The 26,035-nt window shown below is 41.8% G+C and overlaps 1 protein-coding gene across 4 annotated transcripts in view; it reads right to left on the reverse strand.

The window, feature by feature from the left end:
* LOC137782597 (hyccin 2-like) overlaps nt 1–26,035 on the reverse strand; it is a 38,799-nt gene that overhangs the window by 960 nt on the left and 11,804 nt on the right. For 3 of the 4 annotated variants that reach the window (XM_068571994.1, XM_068571995.1, XM_068571996.1), the window contains exons 2-13: nt 24,452–24,536; nt 20,661–20,739; nt 18,177–18,278; nt 16,773–16,952; nt 14,761–14,841; nt 12,656–12,771; nt 10,900–10,995; nt 10,095–10,211; nt 7,647–7,734; nt 7,287–7,443; nt 6,446–6,622; nt 1–3,483 (exon numbers count right to left, since the gene is read on the reverse strand). The exon at nt 1–3,483 is cut by the window's left edge and continues 960 nt beyond it. In XM_068571994.1, coding sequence (XP_068428095.1) covers nt 2,795–3,483; nt 6,446–6,622; nt 7,287–7,443; nt 7,647–7,734; nt 10,095–10,211; nt 10,900–10,995; nt 12,656–12,771; nt 14,761–14,841; nt 16,773–16,952; nt 18,177–18,278; nt 20,661–20,711 — 1,854 coding nt within the window. In that variant the 5' untranslated portion in view covers nt 20,712–20,739; nt 24,452–24,536 and the 3' untranslated portion in view covers nt 1–2,794. The remainder of the gene's footprint in view (nt 3,484–6,445; nt 6,623–7,286; nt 7,444–7,646; nt 7,735–10,094; nt 10,212–10,899; nt 10,996–12,655; nt 12,772–14,760; nt 14,842–16,772; nt 16,953–18,176; nt 18,279–20,660; nt 20,740–24,451; nt 24,537–26,035) is intronic. The other variant, XM_068571997.1, reaches the window with a different exon arrangement.

The following is a 26,035-nucleotide window of genomic DNA, read 5'->3' on the forward strand; positions in this document are numbered from 1 at the left end:
ACACCACTTTTTGAAATGTAGGTCGACCTTAAGAGGAGTTGTCTTCAGTCTATTAGTCTACTAAATTGAATAGCAGATAACATTTCCAGCCATGGTCAAGTTGTATCAACATTCACTGGCTGGTGTTCATTTCCCGCCCCGATCACATGCAAATAACACCAGACACTGAGGAATAATTGTCTATTCGTTATTCTGAGTGCACACACAGTACCAACATGGCTGCTGGTCACCTTGGTCAGGGGCATGAAAACGACACCAGTTTAAAAAAAAAAGAAGAAAAAAAAAAAAAAGGTGCCACTCAACTCACAGCAAAAAGACAGCAAATGGAAACACGGCTCGTTGTGAGCCACACAGCACAGGGATGACAGCAGATGGACCGGGCGAGTGGGAACTGTAGCTGCACTCCTCACTTCTTCCTCCACAGTCCAGTCCAGCGGGAGGAGGAGGAAGAGGAGGAGGAGGAAGAGCATGCGAGTCTAAAAGAGCTTTTTGGCCTGAAATGTTTAAGGCTGAAGCGCAGGATAGGACTCACTCGGGACCAGGAACAGCAGCCGAGAAGGTTTCCAGCACAGCAGGAGCTCAACTGTGTAGGAATTAACTAGTATATACACGAACCACTCATTTTTAAACCAGCACGTGAGCAAGACAGAGGGAAATGCAATACAACAGCGGACATCTACAGTACACGGACGCATAATATAACCGCTTCTACATGTGAACAGCAAACAGTGAGTGTATTGCGCACACACACACACACACACACACACACACACACACACACACACACAAGTGACGAGCAAGTTCATGGCAAAAAAAGTGAAGCTGCATCTAAGGGCACGTTGAGCCATACGTCCAAACATCCCTTTTTTTCGTCTCTTAACTTGAAAATAACACCAGTAAACAGAAAGAAAAATAGGCATTTAAACTTAAGACAGCCAAGCAAAAGATAATTTCCTTAAGGACAGGATGTGTATTGGCACATCTGGTAAAGACGAGGACAAGACTTGGGTTTGGCTCGCCGGCTGTTTCACACATCTGAAGCAGCGGTGCTTTGCAGGGCACTAAACATGCAGACAAGCGCGCCATGTTCACTTCACTCAGCCGAGGCAGGGAGCGCTACAGAAGGCTAGCGAGCACTGTTCTCAGATGCAGGCATTTAACAGCAGAGATTCCAACGCCATGCACAAACAAACAAAAATAAATTGCACTTCAAAAATCATTACATATGAAAAAAAAAAAGAATATAAGCCGGCCATTTCTACGGAATTCAAATAATCTTGCTTATCCCAAAATGGGTGTTTTAATTTGACAGAAAAACCTGGAGACAGTCGTGTTCTTGTTTTGCAGCTCCGTTTAGTATGCGGTGGGATTGAACTGAAATGCAAGGCCGAGACATTCAGTCACAATTCTTACATGAACACACACACACACACACACTTTACAGTGTCATTACAGTTCTAGTGTGAAAGCAGCTTGGTCCCCACGGTTTAATCCCCTTAACTATTCGAGGCTAATGGGCTCTTTAACTCCTGCGTCTGATTGGGAGACGAGTGTCTGAGTGGCAGGGTGAACACACAATGAGGTAGAACAAAATGTTTCATGAGCGTCCAATCAGAGCACAAAACGTGACGGCGACTGCTGATGCGCAGTGACGAGTACAAGCCTGCAGGAGGCAGGACGTCACCGGCTCAGTTATGACACCACACACAAGCCAAAGCCCCAAAAAACACACCTACAAGTGCTTTCAGATGGAAGGACCCATGAAATGGTTTGAACCATCATAACAATCCAATATAAAATACAGTTATCGCCTTTTAGCTTCGGACCTAAACCTGCAAAACCATTTTAATCCAGTTCTTCCCAAAGATTCACCGTAAGAGACTAAATCAAGTCACAAGATGAACTCATTCCTCTTGTAGCTGCACAGTAATGATTCTCTTTTGATTTGCCAGCTAAAAGCTTGGGGTCAGACAAATCTTTTTGGGTTCACAATAATTGTAAGAGTCTGAATTTACAGATCAAAATGAGAATATTATAAATAAAAAATAATCATGGGCTGAAAAACTAGAGAACCACTTTGGTCCGACTGATTTTTGCCAAATCACTGTCAAACGAGTGAAGAAAAACAAATATTACTTTCTTTGAATTGTGATAATAAAAAATAAAAAAAAATTATTCATTAAAGCCATCTCTGCCTTGTTAAAAACAACCATTAACAAGGAAGATAATCAGCAAGATCGATTGCACATGAGCCCGGGAATGAACGGGGAAGGAAGGAAGAGAAAGAGCAATAATCCTCACTCTTCTCAAACATGAGTGACGGTAAGTTTTATTGCTGATTCATTTCTGACTGATCAGTCAGGAACAAAAAAAATCTGAAATGTCATATATATTTATATATATCCCCTAAAGCTAGCGTTGTCATCCTGCTGCATCTTCTCTCAACATTTCCTCATTTGAGGCAAGTTTCTATGTGGAATGCTCAGACGGGGATGCACCAACATGCTAGACTGTTGTTACAGCAGCGGGCAGTCATCATTTACTACTTTTCTCTGGTTGCATTTTCAGTAACGCTAAACCCACCAGCAACGACTGCAGGTCACTGCAGGTCGTAATAGACAGTAAAAGGGTGGAGAAACAACTCTTGAGCACACACACACGCACACGCACACACACAGAAGTTGTCATATGATTGTTAAAAGTTGCAGAGAAAAACTGCATGAGGGTGAGTGTTATGAACCGGTATTTTGTGTCTGTGTGTGTGAGTGTATGTGTCATGCCCTGCATTGTGTTGTTAGACCTGTGATATGATCTGCATGTTGAAACTGGGGGAGCGAGACTGCTTGGTGAGAGGAGCTCCAGGAGACAGGATGTCCTGGGCGTCCTCTGGCCTGATGAGGTGCTCCTCCTGCAGGCTAATGGTGGAGTGGCGGTGGGAGCCGCCTGCTGGAGGAACTCCTTCCTTTTCAGACCCCCCTGCCACCATCACCTCCTCCTCGGCATTACCTCCATTCAGGTTGAAATTCATGCAGTCAAAGGACTTGCTGGAGGAGGTGCTGCCAGTCCGCACCAACGTGGGCCCCACAGGGAAGCTTAGGTGCTTCTTTATGGGACTCAGGTGGATGGCATCCAAGTTGATGCTAGCTGGAGGCGACGACTGCCTCTGGTGATGCCTCCTCACAGCAGCCTGGTGATCCGCTGCCAATTCTGCCTGTTTTTCCGCCTCCCTTTCCGCCTCCCGATCCTTTTCTCGCTCCTTCTCACGCTCCCGCTCCCTCTCTCGATCCTTCTCCCGAGACAGCCGGGCTGTGATGGCTTTCTTGATGCTGCTGCTGCTGCTGTTCAGGCTGCCGCCCCTCGGCCCCATGCTGCCGCCCGCTTTGGTGCCGCTGGGCTGGCTGCTGTTGGACGCCCCGGAGGAGAAACCCTCGTCCGGGTCGTTGATGTTGAAAGAATCTTCCCCGCCGCTCATCCCATCAGCATCTGAACACAAACGTACACAAACAGACAGAACGAAAACATGATAGACAAAAAGAAAGATGAGCAAGGCAAACGACTGACGTTATGTTGACACATTTTAAAAATCGGACCATAAACAACACATGCAACCTTACTACTCCAAGTCCCTTCCGTTTTTTTTTTAAAGAAAATCTTGACACAACATCTGCAAACACCTTCCAAAATGACTATTTACAGTTAAGAGCCTACATTTAGAATCTAGACAATTTAATCTTAATCCAGTGAAAAGTTTCTTGTTCATTATGATGTGAGCAAGCTGCAATAAACTATGATTAACCTGAGCAATAGGATTAATTGCTTAGTGTTTACAAATAATGCATTATACATTAGCAGACTGAATGGCTAGCCTTCTAGCAAGCCACCACTAACACACAGTAATTAACAGACCTGGCTACTTCATTAGCTCAAACATTATGCAGCAAACAGAAGTACAAGTCAATACGGTACACAACGGCCTTGAGCTTTGATCATCCGATGTAATTCAGATCGACTCAAATCGGACTAGTTGTTTGTTTAGGAAAAGGGAGAGTTCAATAACCTGCCAGAGGGTGTCTTGGAAAGGTGTCACTCAAAATATATTGGATGAAAATATTTACTGATAATTTGACAGAACAAGCACAGCATTGACATCCGAACAATTGTACATTTAACAATCCATCTATGACATCATTGTTGGAAGGCTGAAAGGGAAAAAGATGATAATTTGAGTTAGAAAAAAAGCATGTTATTGACATACAGTATGCAGGCTGAATCCTGTTAGTCAGAGAAGACAGAGGATCAACCGTCTGTCTCCGTCATGCACCATTGGGACAAGCAAAATTGGACGACAGGGAACCGCAGGCATCACCAGAAAAGAAATGGAGAAACCGAGAAGAAAAGGTCTGGACTGACATGCACATAACACCGGGAGAAGACCCATGCTCTCCCGCCCCATTCCTCCTGCAGCGCCGGCCCACTGGTCAGATGGTCGGCCGGCCGAGTCGAGCCTGCCAATCTGCGGAGAGCACTGAGGCGAGTCCGCACACCTCATCAGATCAATAGCACTCCAGTAAGAGCTAACAGCCCACAAGACTAAATGGGCCAGTTTGCTTGCCAGTACGAGTCAACCCAATGCCAGATGAAGAGCTCAAAGTTCCACAAAGCCTCGCAATTAAAGAATTGTGTTTGATGTTTAAGCCTTGTGAGTAGTTTGCTTATTTGTGCGACTCATTTACTGAATATGCTTGTTATTGGTTTCTACTCATGTCTCCAAAATTAATGAATATGAAAATCGGTCTGCAGAGCCTCACGTGCTTGAGACAGATATTGTCTGAAGCACATCACAAAGCAGCATGTCCAAAACTGAAAACGTGCTGCTGTGTTCAAGTCTTTAACCTGAAAAGCCTACTGCTGCTACATCATCAACGCTATGTGTTGGTCTGTCGTATCGGCCGTTAAAAACACGTTAGGCAGCCAAATGAAAAGATCCATACATCCTTACACACACCAATAGTGGGAGTTTTATAAAATTGTCCTTTTTTTCAACAGCAGAACAAAAAGTGATGAAATATTCACTATTAGATTTTTTTTCATGTAAAATAATTGGAAACCAATGGCTTTCAAGAAGAAATTGAATTTCCCCAAGAAGGATGTATTTCTAAATCATAAATGAGTTGTATACCAGGAAAGGTTGACTTTGTAGTAATAGGGATTATGTTGTTTTTTTAAAAATATCACTGCAATGCAGGCCCAAAATAAAGGATATGTTATGAGGGAGCTATTTCCTTCTGCAACAGAATGTCCAGTAGTTGTACACAGACAGCGAGTGATCAATAATCACAGTTATGTTCTAACTGGATAGCAGATTTCTATGAAATGAAATAACTTTAAGGATTATTTTGCACACAGTCTAATGAAGAGGGGGTGGCACTCAGACAGACGCTGACCATAAAGCCAGGAAATGAGCTGCTCTTCAGTCACGTCAAAAGGATCTCAATGATGTTTCAAAATGTACATCTAGCAAGCACACGTGGATATGGACAAAATGGGTCATATGACAGGCCCTGGCACTGGAGTAGGCAGTTCAAAGTATTGGATTTGTAAACTGTGACAAAGTTCAGTCCACTCACTTGACCTTGTCCTGTGACAGGTTTGTGTTCAAGGGTTTCGAGTTTTACTTGACATTTTTTCGAAAGCTCGCTGTAGCGTGCACATGCATGATGAGAGGCTCGTTCCCACTCACTGAGCGGAGGAAACGAAAACGCGGCAGAACACAACATTTGCATACAATAAAGCTGCCGGACTGAAATGCAAAATGGAAGGAGGCCCTCTTTCTGCAGAATGCCGGCAGCAGATGGTCGCTGCTGGCCTGAGTGACCCAAAAAACTTGTGGCGCTGTCAAACACCACGAGGAGTACAACAGAAGTAAGATGGCGGGTGCTCCGTGCCAGTTTTGAAAAAACGGATGTATTTTATACAGAAAATAAATCTATAAAACTAATTATCAGACATGGAGAGTTGAGTAAAAGCTCAAGCTGCAGGCTGGGCACTTAACATGCTCAGTGAGTGACAAGGGCAGCAGTTTAAAATACGTTGGAAGCATGATGAGGAAAGAGCGAGGATATATGATATGATATCAGGCCCATGCAAAATGGCCACGAGCCACACTTCCTTCAAACCCAGAATAAGTGACTCTTCCTTTGTTGAGACGAAGAATAGTAGTGGTTTAAAGTATGAGGGTTGTTGGCTGAGGGTCTTATAGACTGGATGAGTTAGTATACTCTGGGGAAGTGAAGAGGCAGCCAAATTAGGAACGGCACAGTAAACGCCCTCAAGTTGAGGAGGGGTAGGAGGAGAGGGAAGAGGAGGATGGCGGGGTGGGTACAGATCGGAGGGGCACCTCCTCCCGAGACCCTCTCTGCTCCGAGTGTCCGCCCCTGTCCCCTACCCTCAAATGTGATCGGGGGAATGACGCTGCTGCTGCTGCTGTGGTGGCTGTGAGGCCGCCCTTCTCTCTCCTCTTTGGCTCTGGGGTCCCAGGGAGGGTGGTGGTGGTGGTGCCGGGCGAGGCTAGGAGGATTGACGATGAAGCTCAACTCTGGTGCGGTTGAGTAGTCAAAACAATCTGGGAGTCAACAACACAGATGGGGAAACGTGTTTCTTTAGTGGCAGCAAGACTCAACCGATTTGGGCCTCATCATGGGCACAGCAGGCCGTTTGTAGATTCACTTGTAGAACACAATGATATTTGTGAAATGAACTGCCCCATTTATCGCTGGTCTACAGGCACCCTTTTTGTCCTGGGTTTACTAAAAGACTTGAAGTGTATTGCTGGTACAAAGATCAGCACACACCTGAGAGGCAAGACAAGCAAATAAAGAGCAATAAGGAGCGGGAGTGGCACAAGCACTGCAACACAGAGACTACATGACTACAAATACACACAATAACTGACATGAAACACCACTTGGACGATGCTAATGGTGTGACTGGTTTACACAGAAGCAGTTCCTTCTCACTGCTGTAAGAAAACCGCAGATATCAAATAGTTCCCTCTTGTGGCATTTCACTGATCAAAAAAAAAAAAAAAGGTTTGTAAGTTTACAGCTTAAATAATAACTGACTTCTGATATTTTTTTTCTTGCATACAACATAAAAGAGTATTGTAATGGATCTACTGTGCCGTCACATTTACTGTGATCTCTCCTGCACTGAGGCCTGGTTCACGTCACTGTGTGCCGCGGTCATGATGGCAGGTCTTCCCGTTGGTAGGGCTGCTGCAGTCTTACCCTCTCTCTTCCAGCGGTGGCGTCGTATGGAGGCGGTGGTGATGGCTGAGATAGAGATGCGGCTGATGGTAGGTGTCACCTCCACCTGGAGCACTTTGCGCCCCCGCGGCTCATCAGGAGCGCTCGCTGGCAGCGAGTTCTTCATGGCATTCGCCAGCTGAAGATGACACATGCCGATCAATAAGCAGTTACATGATTAAAGCAGGATTGTTTTACAACATTTGAAGTCTGAGTTTAAGGATTGCAAACAGTCTGCGCTGATTTGTGCATTTTACAACACGGTTTTGTATTTGATTCAAGCTCACGAAACAGTTAAAGACTATGTGATAGACTTCACAGGCACAGTGCTGTGGTTCTTACCAAGATAGGCTGAGAGTAAAGTTCCAGCTGGGCTCTGTACAGAACGTCCTCCAGAGCTTCCCGCCCCATCTCCCACTCTCCATTGTATCTACACATCACAAAATACAAATGCATGCACACCTACATTTAACAACGTCATATTGTGAGCTTACTTAAGTAAACACGAGTGTCTGACAAGATGCTTTAATGCCTGAGTCACATCCCTGTGGACTATTATTAGTAATTTAGTAATGTCTGCAGCTTCAGGAAGGGAGGAAACGAGAATCAGTCCAGTCAGAGTGAATATACTTCACTGTCACACAGGAGTTTTGGAAGAAAAGGTTGAAGAGGGACCGCATTAATTGTTTGGGAATTCTGTGAAAATCACAAAAAGGCATGCACAAAAATAGAGAAACTGTTAAAAGCTGCTAATTTGTGTGGTCTATGAGTTTAAAAGATTTGCAAATACTGTGGATGAAGGATGAACGTACGGGCATGTAGAGGTCAATCTTTGTCTTCATCAACGGGCAATCTGGTACAGTCTGCTATATTCTTTAGCTTCGCATGATGTGCCACAACCTCATAGTTAATCAGGAGTGATTAAAGGAACAGCAACCAGAAATAAAGACAATACAAATTAAAAAATGTAATTTAAAAAAGAACCGCGCGGCTGAATTGTCTTTGATCCTGACAAATGAATGAGCTTCCCTTTAGACTTGAGATGAAACGGATGGAATGAATGGGCAGGTAAAAACAGACTCTGATGTTGTATGTGCTGGAAAATTGGTCCAGAATACATTTTAAACCTGATAATCACAATACAAGTTGGCTTGTCCATTTGTTCTGATATCCCTGTGTGTCTACCCCCCTTCTCTCTCTCTCTACGTGGTGTTACTGCGCCGTAGCATTAGCAGACATATTAACCTAAATCCCTTAGTATCCATGATGAGAGCTAATGTCCCTCTACATGTGTGGCACTGTGAATGCGTGTTTATCTGCCTTTCATGTGCGCCTGCTCCAGCTAAGGCTGAATGTGAGAGCTCAGGCTGGCACTAAGGTGACCCATGGTCAGGATTACTAAAAAGGCTATTATTTCCACACACACAGTCGTTTTTTTTTTTTCCCAGCTGCACTGACTGCTCCAATCTCCAGTTTGCTGCTATGAACCCTCATGGGGGCGATGAGGCAGAAGTATACTCCATCGGCCCTCTCCTTGCTCCAACTGCCTCAACTGTGGGGATTCCAGGCACGAACATATCAAGGGATCCATCTACGAGGACGCGCTATCATCGAGGAACCGTAATCAGCTTTGCAACGACTGTCCTCATAGTGGATGAAATACAATGCACTGCTGATGTAATCAGTGTGTACAGTTGGGAGCTTGTAACCTTGGTAGAGTGCGAGCATATGTTGTTCGGAGATTTTCTGCAGCAAACTAGAAGAGAGACTTGCTCAATAGCGATGTCCCAAAGGGGCACAATAACAAAAATAAGAAACATTGTGTTAGCCCAAAAGGGAACTCATTAGGGTTGTCTACTACAAAAAAAAAATGCTCCGTTGACAAATTAATTTGTTGATTTAGTTGACTGATATGGTAAAACAGAGGTTCTCCATAAACAATCAAACAAAAACACCACTTTAAATATTTCAGTTACCAGAGACATGCTCGTAAGTTTCTTGAAAATAAGTCAGTCGGCAAGAAAAAAGCATAAAAAAATGACTAGATTGACTAAAGGCATTGTCAACTAAGACCAAAAGAAGAATTCATCATGTTCATCTAAATAAGCAGTAAACACAAGATTATCTCCCTAATCATGTGCTATTCAATTATCTTCTCATAAAGAGTGGTGATGTGTAAGAACATGGATGAAATGCTATAATTGATATTGTTTAAATAACAATGTATCAACTGACAATGGAAAAAGAATTTGAAAGGGGTCACTTGAAGTGATGAACCTGCAGAGAACTATCACTTGAATCCGCAGTTCGGCTTAACAGAGATTTATAGCATCTTACAGCTCATTGTTAAGCTGTCTGGCTGCAACTTTACCGTTTGGTTCTTTCAATGTCCCCGCCCCCATAACATTATATTCCAAACCTGATTAAATAAACCGAATTCAGATTTTGTCTGCAGCAGCCAACGCTTTTTAAATTTTTTTTTTATTTATAGAAAAAGCTCTAAAAAACCCCAATAAAAGCCCACTGTAGATGACTTAGCACTAAACAGCAGACAGACAATTAGTGCCTCGCTGGTGAACATATTGGAACAATTAGCAACTAGAAGAGGCAGATATCACCCTCAAGAGTTAGTAAAGCAGAGCTAACAGAGAGAGAATATTCTACTTGTATTCCTAAATAACTTCAAATCAATCATAATGTTGCTCTATAAGTGCTGGATGTGTAAATGAGCAAATGTTGGTTAACAAGTTGGACTCAACCATCAGGAAATGCAGCTTTAAAAATACATACATGGCGTGATAAACGGCAGTCAGCATCTGCACCATGAACTCGGGGTCCAGCAGCACGCGGTTGCACGGTTCCCTCCAAAGCTTCTGCTGCTGTCGGGGGAAGCCACATACACACAGCCTAAAAAGGGGAACACGCAGACAAAGTCACGTAAGTGAGGTGAGGAAACTCACACTGCAAAGAGAGGTAGCACAGAGCAGATGAGCCTTGATGAGAAATCAGTCACTTCCAGAATAAACTACAAAAAGAGCAAGAGGAGCCACATTTACATGTGTAGATGTCAGGCAAGGTTAGATGACGGGGTGTTTGGGGTCTACACATTGAGGCTAAACTCAAACACTGAGCATTGTGCGGCGTGCCCCCGAGAGCTTCACAGTCACAGTTTGCCGTCTGTCTAGACCGAGCCTGCTTCAGGCGTTGTCTGTCTGCTGCGGCACAGTCAGGAAGTCTTCATATCCTGAACAGTCTGTGTGCTGCGGTGGAACAATCACCGGGCGGAGGCTCCACTACAGAGCCTCGTATTGTGAATTCCACATTGATCCTTTTTTTTTAACTCCAGGGAATCTCAATGTTTCCCAGACGGACAGACTCAGGTATCCAGCAGTGATGCTTTCATCTGGCCTTTCAACTGAGCCCTAATGAAATCGTACTTATCAAATGGCTACAGGGTAGGGGATGTGACCTAAAGCTCGGTTCAGTAGACCAGAAAACGGAGGAGGAAGAGGGGATGGTGGTCACTTATTAGGTAAGAAAAGGACAAAACTGATGCTTAGTTAAGTTTTAAGAAGACAACGCATGGTTTTCTCACCGTGAGCTCATTCTGCAGACCGACTGATAGGAAGATAGGGGCATGTACACCACAGCAGAGTTGTAGCAGAGCATGAGGAAACACAGCACTTCAAACCTGCAAACAGAACAAATTATGTTTCAAGCACTGTCAAAGACTCTGATACGGTTCAAACTAACTAATTTAAAATGAAAGCACCAATATCATGTAAAACTTTAGTTTGAACCTGATTTCAGCTAAACCTCAGTCCACCCAACAATTTTTTTGACACCTTTGCTGTAGATAATTATGTCGAGCTGCTGAAGCAATTTGTGAACTATGAACTGTAAAATAGTCTGTTAAGCAAAACGCCTTGCCTCAGCAGTTTAGTTCATTGTGAACTACTGTACTGAATGTAGATGCGCACACATCCCACTATACTGCAGTAATCACACCAAGACTCAACACACCATGTCAGTGGTGTGTTGAGTCAGGTCAAATGCAGGGTGAGTGATAATATTGTTAATTGGTGCAATATTTGGCAATAAGGCAGTGATTGATACTGGAATTGACATCCAAATTATATCTGTAGTATTGCAATTTATAGGTATAATTCAACTGTTAATTAGAAGTGTGTCCTTTTTAAACCCTGAATGGGCCATTTCTATATAAATCTGATGGGGTTAGGGTACATGTAAAGCAACAATTAAAAAGTAACATTTGAGTTGAAGTGATTTATGATCATCTCTTTTGACAGAGTCAATCTACTTGAGAGCAGTGCATTGTTTAGAGGTCAAATAGGACAGAAGTAGTGTGTATGGCATCATACTGTAGACAACACTGGTGCTTATGTTGAAAAGATACATAATGTCTGTGAGATGAGAGCAAAACAAAACTATCTACTTGAAATTATCAATTTTCAGATTGGTACAAATATCAGTATTGGCATTCCTATTTGGTGCATGTGCGTTTTAGAGTGTGCATGTGTGTTGGTGGTGGACAACCAGGAGGAGGACCTAGAGTGTAAGGGCCATAACTGACTGTGCTCTGGGGGAGGTAAATGTCCTGGTTATATATCATCAGTCGGCGTGAGCCGACACCTCTCAGGAGCTTCGGGCTTTCTTCTCATAAACACTACCTCCGGCTCAGGCACACAAATGGGTTTCTAGATAAGCTATGAGGCTTGGCCCTGTTGAAATCCATTCACTATATTTATGACGCTCGATGTTCATCATGGCCAAGCCCTGCACTGCTATACGTGCTGCTCTTACACTGTACATCTGAAGTGTCAGAGCTGCAGATGTGTGCGTCTCTGCGCATGCGTCCCTGCAAACGGCAGACCCTTTTCAGGCAGGGCTTCATTATGCTTCATTACTATGCTGAAACTATCATTCATCCACAGAAGCAGAGAGAATGGGAGAGCCAAAAAAGCTTTCAGGCCTTCCTAGTCTGGCCAGAGGAGGCTGCATCAGCGTCGAGGGTGAAGCTCTGATCATCTCAAAAGGTATTATTCACATTATGGGGAAGGAACAGGAAAGGATAAGAGGTGAAAGCAACACAGCAAATTGGTAAGTGAATGATGAAAGTCCGGCAGTGTTAACCGAGGCTAAAAGGCCTCGAGCGCTGCCATTTCTCTGTATCCAAAAAGCAACAAAAGGTGTCGCCCTCCGGTAAGTTATTCAGTACGATAGACTGAACACAGCGTCTCTAAACTGCTGCAATTTAATCTCTTTTGTGACGTTCCTGCGTCTCAGATTATTGCCTCTCTGTGAACAGATTGTGAGAGTCAGAGTGGTACCTGTTCTGAGCTGTGAAGGTCTCCCTCTGTGGGTGGAGGCCACTGTACACCACTCTGATCAGGTCATGTTGACAGAGGGCCCCCTCTGTCAATGCCATGGATCCCAGGCTAGAAGGCTACACACACACACACACACACACACACACACACACACACGAAAACAAAGTTAATGTAACACTTGGTGGCTTACTTAATGCTAGTAAACTGGCAGTGATGATGTTGCAAACAAGCCACTGTACCCTTCAAGTTGTCGAGTGTCAAACTGCGCCTTTTCCATGCCGTGATAAATGGTCAGACTTTATTACAGTGACACAATATTACTACTGGACCTCTGCCAAACTTTCACTTCTGACTGAATTAGCTGGTAGTACTCCTTTCATTTTCCAAATTTGGGATTTGTTTCCAATTTTATTTGATAGATTGTTGACCGTGCAAAGACTATAAAAAGTCCTTCATGCAACATTAAGCTCAGAATTTCTGCACTAGTTCCTTTCAATTAATTAAACATGTTTCTAATTCTGTGCACATATACTGACAGGTCTGCAGTGTTTTATACTCAACAAAGTCATGTCATTTCATTATTATCTTTTGAGTCAGGCACCAAAGCAGCACTGAGTTGATCATGAGATGAGAATCATCAGCAACTCGGTGACTTAATACTTCTGCGAAACAATTTCCTGGCATTTAAAAAATGTAAAACCTGCAATCTTTGGCTTTTCTGGGTCTTTTTCTATCGTGATTTTATTAAACAATTGAAAGGCAACCGGTATGTAGAGAATCCCGCACCTTTTGTCCTGCTTCGAGTCAATTTAGAGCAATCAGACATGTTCCTAGCAAACTTTGTTGATATGGTATATTAATTGTCTCTTTGGGTCATAACATAAAAAATGAAAAAGTGGTGGAGAAAAAGAAACCAATGACGGAGTTATGTCGAGCTGGGAAAATCTCACAAGGCCACCACATCCTGATGGTGCGCAGAGCAAAAGTCACTTCTATATTGAATTGATATTCTGTGCCTCTTGGGCGGTTTTGAGCAGAGAAGGAGTGGAGGATGGATGAATTCACAAAGAGAGACGTGAGTGTATGCTAATGCAAGAGGCCTGGGGATGAGGGCCCGTGATGTGTGGAGCGGTACTACTGCCTAAGATGCTTGCTGTGATTCACGTGTGCACCCCCCCCCTATGATTTTTCCATTCTCACAGTGTGGAGGAAAGAGCCTCTGAAGCTTGTAATTACGGCGATAAATTGCCCTCAGCACATGCTGCAGACACACACACACACACACACACACACAGACGGAGTATAAACCTGTTCTGTCAAATATCTACTTAGGTTCAGGCAACAAACCTAGTGTGTCGGGTATTGGAAAAGATCGTGGTTCCATTCCCTTTGGGTCACAGGAAAAGAAAACTGACCAACAAGACACACTGCTTCTTTCTGCCCTCAGTAAATAGTCCTAGTTCAGCATGTCCTGTTAAAACACCTCATGGATTCCAGTTCAACACAATAGTCAATACTGTGCCCTGTTTTAGCAGTCAGGTCAGAAGTTGGGGAGTTTACACAAACCCACCACGACAGAGTGAGTAACTAAAACTGAATGAATGAGGCCTGAAAACTAAAGTTAAAAGTCACCTCATTTCAAACAAAAGACAAGTTTCAGTATAAGTTTAAAATTGTAAAGGATCTATTCCGGGCCTGCCTAAACTTTTCATGCTGAATGTTTGCACAGTTATACACAGCAAGTAGGAAAATAAACTCTGGCAGAGAGGAACTTCAGAACAAAAAGGCGGGGTGAAAAGCTGGCCGTGATAGAGAAGGACACACAAAGTGACAGAAGTAACTGTGTGAAAACCTCCCTCCCCAGTTCCGGTTTCAGAAACACACTGACACCTAGAAACGCACAGATGGATATGGCCTGGAGGTGAGGTTAATACAAAGTGACCTCCTGTCGCGTTGGGACACTGAGGAGGTGTCATCTTCCAAAAGCCAGCTACATAAAGTCTCAAAAAGGCAAAGACGGAGAGGAAGTGACAGAAGCAGCCGACACGTCCACCACCACAAAATACACTGAAAGGAGAGGGAGATGGTAGAGAAAAGAGCCCTACCTCGTGATATACCGACGGTTTGGACAGAGATGGGATCGTGAAGGAGAGGAGCTTGCTGTTGCCATCTTTGTCCACGATCTCCTGCAAAGCCAAAAAGAGGGGGGAAGAGACAGAAAAGCAGTGTTGTTTATAATGAAAGTCAGTAAAAGTCAGATTTGGAATCAGATTTCTACTTCCATAACTTTAACCCAGTTAAATCCTAGGGAACGCATTTAGCAGCATATAGCTGACAGTCCACTGTCCCTCACGCTGTTGAGCTGGCATTAGGCCTTTCTGCTGGTGCATGTTATTGACTCTGACAGATTAAATGTCACTGCCAGCACCCACACCTCTCAACTCCAATTTCACACTGTGATGCACAAAAATGACGTCATTTCTCGTAGTGACACATGATTATCTCCACCAGTCACAACCTTGGTCAAAACGATAACAACTACCGAGACGTTGAGTTGAGCATTCTTTCTTTGGTAGAAAGCACTTGATATTCCTACTCTGCTCTGTAAACCAATTATGTGCAGCTGAGAAGGATTCAAGTGGTGTGTAAGAGTTATCGACAATGGCTTTTACAGCATGCCAGCACAATAGGCATTGTTAGAGGCAAAGTGATATTCAATGTTTTCTTTGAGTACGTATCTCCATTTTATCTGTATAATATATGAGAGGTGTGGATGCTGGAGGAATTATATTCTATATAGAAAATATCATTAAATATGGATACATGTGCTTTTACTGCAATTCTTTTTCCATATGTGTTGATCAGAGTGGTCTATCTACATATCACTCCACCCGTCCAAGCATCCATATACTAGGTTTTGGAGTGTGGCACAAAAAGGGACTTTAACCTTTTATCTCCCCAGGTGTACAATCAGTTCAGGCCTTGTCCCGCCCTTCATTGCCTCACAGGATATCTCTGAACATCTGATGGGACCGCTGAGAGCACAGCTGTTTATCGGAGCTCAGTCATCAATGAGAGAGGTCTATGAGCATGTACAGTGTGTGTGTGTGTGTGTGTGTGTGTGTGTGTGTGTGTGTGTGGGGTAAAGACAGAGGAATAAATTATGCATGGTTATACCTTCAGCAGTGCTGGCTGACATGGAGCTATTTCTATTGATATCTCAAGCTCTTAGGCTATTTCCCCAAGGGTGTTTCCTTGTGATGCAATCTATCCTGGGTATATCCATTAACCAGGGCTTTCCCTGTAGATCCTCTTTGCTGTCAACAGCTGTACAGCCTCACCATTGTTCTACCTGTATTTGGTCTCAACGATAACCAGGGATTTGCATAGGAAAGTTTTGGTGCAGACAATCACCTTGCCATCATCACGGTTATAAAAACAAATATCAGATATGTTTCAAAGACAAGCACAGCCTTTTCTTAGATATCATAAGTACCTATATTCATTCATGTTCATCAGTAAGAAAATATGTAGACAATTAGGCTGTATGATATTGAGGCTCTTAATGAATCATGAACAAGTGGAATGAGTTCTGGACAGCCACAGCATCCTGGTTATCCAATTATCGCATCATGTGTTTAAGAGTAAAGTTCAACTGCAGGAATTTGGATACCAAGGCCATGCCTGCTGGCTATTGCTATAATGATGGTGATAACAATGGTGTGATTCTCCGTCAGGGTCAGAAACAGGGCAACATCCCTCAAGCTGCAGGGACTCAACGTTTTCTGAAAAGATACATTACCTGGATGATGTTTACAGTCACATTCGCACACGTAATCCATGTAAAGAACAATCATCCATTCAGGAAGTTGGAACACATTTTGTCTTTTTTTACTGATCATTAGTTGTGTTGAATATCAGCTCCTTGTCTGCAGCCACCTTGCAGTTGCTTTTTTACATTCTTCATAGTAACCAAATACATACTTTGATTGGGTATGCAAAATGGCTCACAAAAATGTATATCAAAGCGAGCATGTTGAAATTGATTGCCTTAAATGTACATGTTGTACAATGTCTTGCCTTGACTCCCTCCTGCCCCTTCATTACAGACACCCACCAGGTTATAGATGCCCAGGAGGAGGGCCTCAATGCACCCGTTGCTCTGACGATCCCTGCTGGCTGTGACGCGGAGATATACCCACACCAGCTCGGGCAGGAACTGCAGGGTGAAGCGGCGCAGGCGTTCTTCAGAGCTCCGGTACAGCTCGAACAGTTGGTGGCAGACAGGCTCCAGCAGCTGGATAGAGAGGGGTGAGGTAGAAGTAAATGAAAGTGGATACAAGTAAATGCAAATAAGTAAAGGTCTGAGACCCAAGTGGAAATAAAATATTCAGAAATTAACATGATTCGATGGCTTTGCAAAATCTAAATAACCTGCTCGCTCATCTGAATACCAAACACATTGAGACATTGTCTTTGCTTCAAAGCTCTCATTTCAAAACTTGAATGAACGTTATCCTCACTATATACGCTCAGATAGATGTAGGGAAAGTTTTGCTGCACCTCAATAGTGGAGCGGAGGGGATACATCACTACAATGGATGGAAGTCTGGTCAGATGAACTCTCAGGGGAGTCGGTAGCTGAGCTAATGAGTTTATACTGTTCAGGGGTCAGTGAAGTGCGTGTGCGCTGGACTGTGGCCAACCCTGAAATAAGCGGCAACTCATTAATTAACTTGGCAAAGCATTTGGCTCTCCATGTCATCAGCAAAAAAACACCCATACATACACAAGCACAGTTCTCTGCAATCTCACTCTCTCTGCAACCACACACACACACACACACACACACACACACACACACACACACACACACACACACACACACACACACACACACACACACACACACACACACACACACACACACACACACACACACCTTGTCAAACCATTAATGGTATTATGCAGGCAGATAGGCGACGCTAATGGAATTTAGATTCCTGGTTGCTTGACACCCAAATTCGACCACAGAAGAGCGAAAAAGGGGGGGTGAAGAGAATTGAAGGCACCAACTCTATCATGAGAGTGAAATTAAAGTCCCGTCTCAATAAGTGCCTCAGGCCTTTGCTCAAAAATTAGGTCTTGTAATTAGGTTTGCGTGTTGTTAAATGTTAAATGTTAAACTGCGTTTGTGACCAAGTCTGTGTATATAATGTGTCTGTATCTTTAATTATAAATGTGTTTTTTTTCCAGTTTGGGCAGCAGATGTTCAAATCTGTCAGAGTATGTGTGTGTGTCTAGAGAACACACTGTGTGCCATCTCACACGTAGAGTGGCTGGCGTCAAGCGCCCGTCCTTTTTACTTGTGCGCTCGTGTTTTAATGTGCATGTGTATGTAGCTCGAAGACCCAGTTGTGTGTCAGTGTCTTGCTCACTGCCAACTAGGACAACTTTGTATGAGTCACAAGCAACAGCGCTAAAAACAGCCATATTTGGGAGTCTCTTTGTGCCCTCTCACCTCATTGTTGGGGTCCTGGATGACTCTGTAGAGAGCTGGCACCAAGGACTTCTTCAGATGGAGGCTACCGGCGTAGCTGGGGATGCGGGTTTCTGGTAAGGACTGGAATGAGTAGAGAGAAAAAGGTTTGCTGAGCAATTAGAATTTTTCTGTTTTACATTTCTTTAGAGTAGTTTTCCCACCAGCAGCTGCCCAAACATATTATATTTTTCATCTATTGGAAGTCTATTGTAAACCTCATGCTATGTTAGTTCTAATCACTCTCTCGAACTAGATCTATGACCCACACCTGAATAGCCCAAATTTTTTAATATGATTGTATTTACAGCAGGAAAATGTTCATAATAATGCATATTGCTGTATGCAATAATACAATTAAAAGTGTTCCAAATAACATTGACAATGGCTGTTATTTTTATGTTTCCCAGGGAGCCGTGACTGTGACCTAGCAGGCACAACACCAGGACCCTAAAACTGAAGCAGCTTAACTGAATTATGTCATCATTAATTGTGTATTTCACATTTTTTTTCCTAGATTAGAATGTCAAAAAGCCTTGATGAAAAAACATTGGAAAAATACCTGACCGGGCAATACAGTGAGGCAAGCTAAGTAAAAGTGGACACAACTCATGAAAAGAAACCACAAAATAACCTTGTTCAAGGGACCGAACGTCAGAGTGATGATATCCGACAGGCTCAGAATACCCTGTGGTGAAATTCTTTAAATGGTCAAGACTGTGTGTTCGTCTGCAGATGACAGAAGGCAGAGAAATCTTCTCTTAACAGCCTAAGTATGGTCATTTTGAGGACAGAACACAATGTGCTCGGTCTGCACCAACTCACCCAATGAGTCATACCAATCTATCTCCCTCACTATTCATCATCCTGCATACTCCCTCTTTCACAATTTAGTGCTTTCTCTGCAGCACTATACACCGATTCCTTTATTTTAGCCTGTCTACTTTTTGCTTTCCTTAGATCCCATATAGATTATAACAAGAAAGTGAATTCCAGTGGCCATGACCCAAGTGTTGTCTTTTAGCAGCCACATTTCTTATATGGTTATAAGTAGAGTAACAGACTAACAGTTTGTTTGCTGCTGAGCTTCTTTGGTTTTATTGAATGTATGCGACACACTGCCTAGAAAGGAAACAATAACCAATTATCATACATACAGTGTGAGAGAATTATGTGTGTGTGTGTGCGTGTGTGAGAATTGTTTGTCGAAAGTAGCTCTGTGAGTATAGACATCGTCACTAGTGGTTAGATCCGTGTCACAGTGCTGTATTTCCTCATGTTTAAATAAATGTTGTTAGACCCGGCTGTAGAATAACGGTAATGTAGTGACATGCAAAGCTAAAGCCAACCTGCAGATCCCAAAGAGTAATCTGGATTGTTTATAAATTAAACCTGGGAGTCATCTTTAGTTAAAGCTGCCAGTAATATAAGATCAGTGAAAGAACAACCGAGTTTGGATGCAGCCTAACCATACATCTATATTTAAATTAACTTTTTTACAATAAGAAAATCCATGTATCTTTGAGAAATCCATACAGACTTTTGTTTCACATTGAGACATTGAACCATGTAAAAAAAACCCACACAAAACAAAACCACCAACAGCAGGAATTTTATCATGTTTGAGTTTCAGTTATGAAGTGCAGTTGACCAATTCATAAGTTTAAGTCTTTTTCATTAGCTTTTAGCACCCGAGAGAACACTTTGAAGCTGTAATGGTGTCAACATCAAGGCTTGCACAGTTTCTGTACTTTGGAAACTAAAGGATGATCTGATGTGAATGACTGCCTGTGTTTGTAAAGCAAACCTTTGACTTTTCATACAAGTTTCAATGAAAGCATGATGATACAGATCTGAAGTGCATCTGTGAGAGAGTTCAGCTCACACTGAGGAAATTAGAGCTGACCCTGAATCTTCACTGTCCTACAAGCCTACAGCACCTGCTTGCATTCACTGAAATTCCTGCCCACTGCAATTAGACTGTACAACAAATCACCTCAGGCCAGATCCTACACTTCATAAATGCACAGTTATTTGTATTATATTGTGTATTCATGCACAGTTATTTGTATTCATATTTTGCACACTTTGTTTACATTTAATTTAATTTCCTTAATACACTGCAGTTATATGTATTCCATTGTGTATATACATTTTATATACACAATTTTATATTTTTTTATTTTATTTTGTTTAGTTTATTCCATTTGGTGTCTGTAAAGTGTGTGGCGCTGCTACTATGACAACAATTTCCCTTTGGGGATTAATAAAGTACATTTCTATCCATGTAAATTAGTAAGAAATTCCAAAGAAAAGCTGAAGAGGTGATAGGCACAAACTTGTACGCTCAACACCCTCCTATCGCAGTTGGAAAAAAAAAATGAAAAAAGGATGACTTCGAGGAGAACATTTCATTGACATGAGTCATGACGGACAGTCATGAGTCATGAGAGGAGGGCCTTTTACCTTGAATTCTGAGAGCCATTCTTCGACAACACCGCGCTCTGAACTCAGCATCTTCCTCAGAGACACCCCCCTTGGCTGCCTGCAGGAGATAAAAAACGACGGAAGACAGGAAGAGAGAGTTTGAGACAGAGATAGAGTCAATCTTTCCTAACTACATCTTAGCATTTCTTACCCTTAGGTAAACATAAACGTCTTTATAAAAATACAAGCATCTGGAATAATCTATTCTCTTATTGGAATCCGCCATAGAAAGCAGACAATTATTTGCGTCAGCGCAATAAAAAAATAAAACATATTGTGCCTCGTAAAAAGTAAAATAAAGGAAACTAAATATTCATCGACATGGATCACTAGTTTTAAGTCTTGCACGTTTAAATACATTTAAAAAATAATTCCCAGCATGGTTAACAGTAATTAGTAATCTATAACAAACAATGGTACGCTTTAAAAAGTGGTCAACAGCTATGCTAATTGTAGTAAATGGGATACAACACATGTGGTAGCTATGATGCTGACCACACTCTTACATAAGGAGCTACCTCGCCTGTCACCATGGATAAGTGATGACATGAACATGAACCACTACTGGAAGTCAAATAGGGCTTTCCCTTGACAAATTAAATCTGTGGTAGTCAAAGTGATAGCCAGAGTCTTTTTTTTGTGCATTCTCATCTTGTGAAACAGACACAAAACCCCACAACGCAGCTAACCACTGATTTGACTTGCAATGATGTTAAAAACATAAAGCTAGAGATCTGAATTTGCAGAATAATCACACACTTTTTATCCCCAGCAGCACATCAGGAGAGATGAGATAACATAAGACAGTTAGTCCCGAGTCTCTTTGTATACATTCGGAGCTTGAGCTACAGGCAGTGGCACACTGTTATCCTTGGTCTTGCTCTCTGTATCCAGAAGCTTAAATTAGCTTGAGCCAACTGCACAACATAAAAAGCCCTTTCTCCTTCAGACTTCATACCATGGAAAATATATTCCCATTCATTATCCCATAAAAAGGATATGATGGAGGAACATGTCTCAGGTCAGTGTGTAGATCGGTGGAGCAGTTAGACTCCAGAGACAGTTTGAAAACAGACTGTCTGCGATAACAAGACACGGTGTGCCTAGCTGACAAAATGACAGACATAAACCATGCTTCTCCTTTATTTCTGGAGTTTGTGTATATTTTTACCATAAATGGGAAAGAAACAAATCCTTTCTTACAATTTGACAACTTCAGACTTTATTTCTAAGCTGCCATTGTTAGCCTTTAAGACAGCCAAAAGTCCACAAAATAAGTGTGACAACAACCTGCAACAAAACTAGAAATAATTCAATAGTATACTTTATTTATCCCAAAGGGGAAATTTGTTATACAAGCCACATTGTTAAGTACGTTTTATGTTAGGCAACTTAGACTGAGTGGCAAAGTCAGAACGACAATAAAATGGGAAAAAATTGGGTAATTAAATAAATTAAAAAGAAACCAAACCTGAGCTACACTACCAGCAACTACACACAACTGGCAAAGATACAAATCCCTGCCCCTGATCTCAGTAATGTGAGCACTACTTTATGGTCACACTGGAGCCTCTTTGAAAAAAGAAATCTTACAGTTCATATGACATGCACCCTCTCCATGCTCCATGTCTCACCTTTTGATTATGGAAATGCTTAAAGTCTGCATCATTGTCAATGGCCTCAACATTTCAAGAACATGCTGCTCCCAAAACGTGTTTCTCAGACTGGAGTTTTTTTTACTTCTGTCTCTTGTGTTCACTCACGGCGAACATACAGCCAAACTATGTGGCTCGTAAAGTTGTTGTGGTTTTGAGTTGGCGGGATTAGGGATTAGGATTAACTCAATATATTCTCATTTCAAAGTGGGAAGATCCCACATTACATTTCAGGGAAAAGCCTCTGCTGGCTGATTGTAAAGCGTTCTTGTCAGACGTCAAGACAATTCCCTCGGTTTTCAGCTTTTTAGCAAATACTGTGGCTGTTCAACTGTCAAATTAACCAACTATAGAGCGATCACGTGCTTGTAGCAGTATGCCACAACTATTTTTAGACACCAGACTGTTTAGCAATGAGCTATTTAAATAAAGCATATTCACTCATATCTCTGCTCTTCCCCTGCTTTGACACATGAACGCTCCCCCTCGGTGTGCAACATGTGACAGGAGTGTTGTCAGTAAACTCATTGCCGTATCTGGGTCAGCGTCCTCGGTTAACTTTGTGACACATACAGAACTGAATAAAGTCAAAAGCACAGAGATTATGGAAACAGTTAAGACGTATGAAACTGTTCAGATTCGGGGAGGCTGGAAAAGCCGTGTGGGCACTAAATATAGAATATGCACATGCAGGCTGTCAGATTTAACAACCCCTGCTTAAAAGATGTTCACGTGCTGTTCCTTTTAGTAAGTACCTAACAATGTAAGACTGTGTGTGTGCACAGTACTAATTTTCCCTCCCACAGTAAGCCATAATGCTGACACCCCTGTTTGATCGTATTTGGTACACCCAAATCATTTCAGGCCAGATAACTTGCACAAGCTTTAGGGTTTGTCTGGATTTAAATTTCTGAAGAATTATTAAAATAAATAAATGCAACAATGAAAGCTGTATTCAAGGTCTCTGAAGTACCATTTCTGACACAATGTAGTTAAATGCAAGTAAAATGTAATTCCAATTTGTTATTAGCCATATTATATGACATTGCAGATATATGATAATATATAAAGCAGTTTATATCTAATATAATGTGAGTATTAAATGAGAGGCAAAACTCATTTTCTATAAACACATTCTTCAAAAATTCTACGTTGAACTGTAGTCAAAGGTACTGTCTGTATCCTGTAAGAGTTTAAAGGCACTTTAATGTTTCTAAGCAGAATTTCAAGGTTATCGCCTTAAACAAATCCAAAATAAAATGATGCGCGGCTCTTTGGACTGTGCAGATCAGCCTGAAAATGCTACAAAGCAGGCTTAGGGGAGCAGCATATCCTATTTGCTGTGTGCCTGGAAGAGACAGAGATCATGTTCGCTGCTCAGAGCAGATGACTATCTGAACCAGTTCAATCTTTTTTGTGCAAGTACAGTGATTAAAATCTGAGTGTGTGAATTGAAAAGGCTCCATTTAGTAAGCTTGTTCAGCTCTTCATGAAACGCTGACTCATTCATTTCCTCCGACTTGTCAAACTGTCAAAGACTCGCTGATGTGAAATCCTCCATCGGCAGGGCAGGCTTTTCAGTTACCATGGGAACTGTAGTCAAATGACTTTCTGGCAATGGCAAATATCCATCAAAAGGAAATGTCCGTTTTGTGGATTATAATGTTCTCATTAGGTGTATAAAATAGTGGGGGTGTAATAAGTGTCAGTTAAAGAGGAGCTGATACTCTTGAAAGAAACTTGAAAGGATGTAACATTGTTATCTTTCACATTTCAGGGGCAGTATGCAATTAAAGAGTTAGGGCTAATGTTGTTCTTTTTTTGGTTTAATTGCTAAAGAAGACATATAAAAAGACAAAAAACATTAAACCAATAGAACAAACATTGATGAAAACATATTTAACTGCAACAATAAGGAAAGAAGAAAGAAAGAAACCATCCATCAATGAGATCAACAGCTCATATTTTAATCTCATTTGCAGTTTCTGGATTCATGAGTCAAATCGCTAAAGTCATTTTCAAGAGTAACATTTTACCTAATTGATAATGACAATCTATCAATCCATAATATAACCTGTGCACACCTTTTTTCCACATAAAGAAAAATGAGCTTACCTCAGTGTCCCAGAACTCAGATCTCCACGCGGAGAGGCAAATGGTTCTCCGCAGTGTCACACATCTGTCAATCACTGAGGGTCACCTGCAACCACAAGGAAACATGATCCATTAAGCCAGTGTTGGACATCTTTACACAGTAAGTTTGACAACGTACATTTTACTCAAATTGAGAAAAAATATAATGTTTGGTCCCAGTCTAAATCTAAAAAGTAAAATCTTGAGTATTTTTTTTAACTTATTTACTCTTTTACTTATTTAACTCTACATGATAATATATTTACTATCATTGGATTAAATTTAATATAGAGTTAGATTAAGCTCGAAATAGCATTCTATATAGAATTGGATTTCAAAATGATGAAATATTATCCCTTTAGAGGAAACTAATAGTAACTCCAGCAAAATTACTCCCGCGTTTTCCCTGTGCAGAAAATAACAGAATGCTGGGTTTTTAAACTGATCCAACAGAGAAACCCAGCCCAGTGTTGCAAATGTTTCCAATAAAAGATGCTCGCAGCATTAGTTTCAAAATTTAATTTAGACAGCTTGTCCCTTCCATTTTGGTCATAGAAACATGAGGGCTCTTTGTGTGACAGCAAAATTGTTACTATCGAAATTGTTACTATCAAAGCTTCGGAGCCCGTATGGTATTTGGGACCAGCCAACATTTTTGATGTTTTTCTGAAGTTTTATGGATTTTATTGCATGGTTTCATTGTTTGGGGAAAAAAAAGATTGAGGTATTTGAAGCATTGTTAAAAGTGAACTTGTAATAACTTTTCAAACAATGGTTTTAAATCTCATTTTGTTAAAAATAGAATTCCTCTTGGCAGCAATACACACCATACATGACGGATACTGAGTCAAGACAATGTGCAAAGCAGCTGACGCTTGGAAACCATCAGATGGTTGCTACAACAGCACGGCCCTCCACTAAACGAGTCAACATTAAGGAACTGAGATGCAGCGAAGCCTCACTGCATACATTAGGATTATTACCAATAACATGGATTAGGTCTCATAATAAAAATGTGCACTTGGTCAACAAAAATATTAAAATGCTCAGCTGGCCAACTTGTTGTTCTTGAGGGTCCACGCCCATAGTATTTAGTGTACTTGTCAAAATTAATCCATGCTTCAGTGGCACAAAAGAAGACACAGAAGAGACGACTCTGCTTTGCTGCGGGTCGCTGAGAAGCACTCCATCTGATGTTAAGCATTTTCAACAGAGCCTTGTGTTTATCTGAAGGACTCTTACATTAGCAATCCATCACAAAAAAACTCAAGGAAATTACCATGCACAAGTCCCATCTGTCCAGAGTGATGTGGTATTTATTTTTGCTTGGCCAGATAAAGCGTACTTATTCTGGATGACTCATTCAAGCCCAGGGTAACAGTGGCTCCAGGTTGAGTAAATACAGCAAAGGGGAGGAATAAGGGATGAATAACACAACACAACCTTAGATATATTATGTATTGGATGATTCATTATGTTAAAGGTTTGACAGGAACATATTTTAAGGTCTTTAGGAGATTAGTATCCATTAAATGTGATCAAACTAATTCGAGGTATCCATCTCAC

Source organism: Clinocottus analis, unplaced genomic scaffold (genome assembly GCF_023055335.1).
Source record: "Clinocottus analis isolate CAN_PGR_092001 unplaced genomic scaffold, fCliAna1.0.p SCAF_12, whole genome shotgun sequence".
NCBI lineage: Eukaryota > Metazoa > Chordata > Actinopteri > Perciformes > Cottidae > Clinocottus > Clinocottus analis.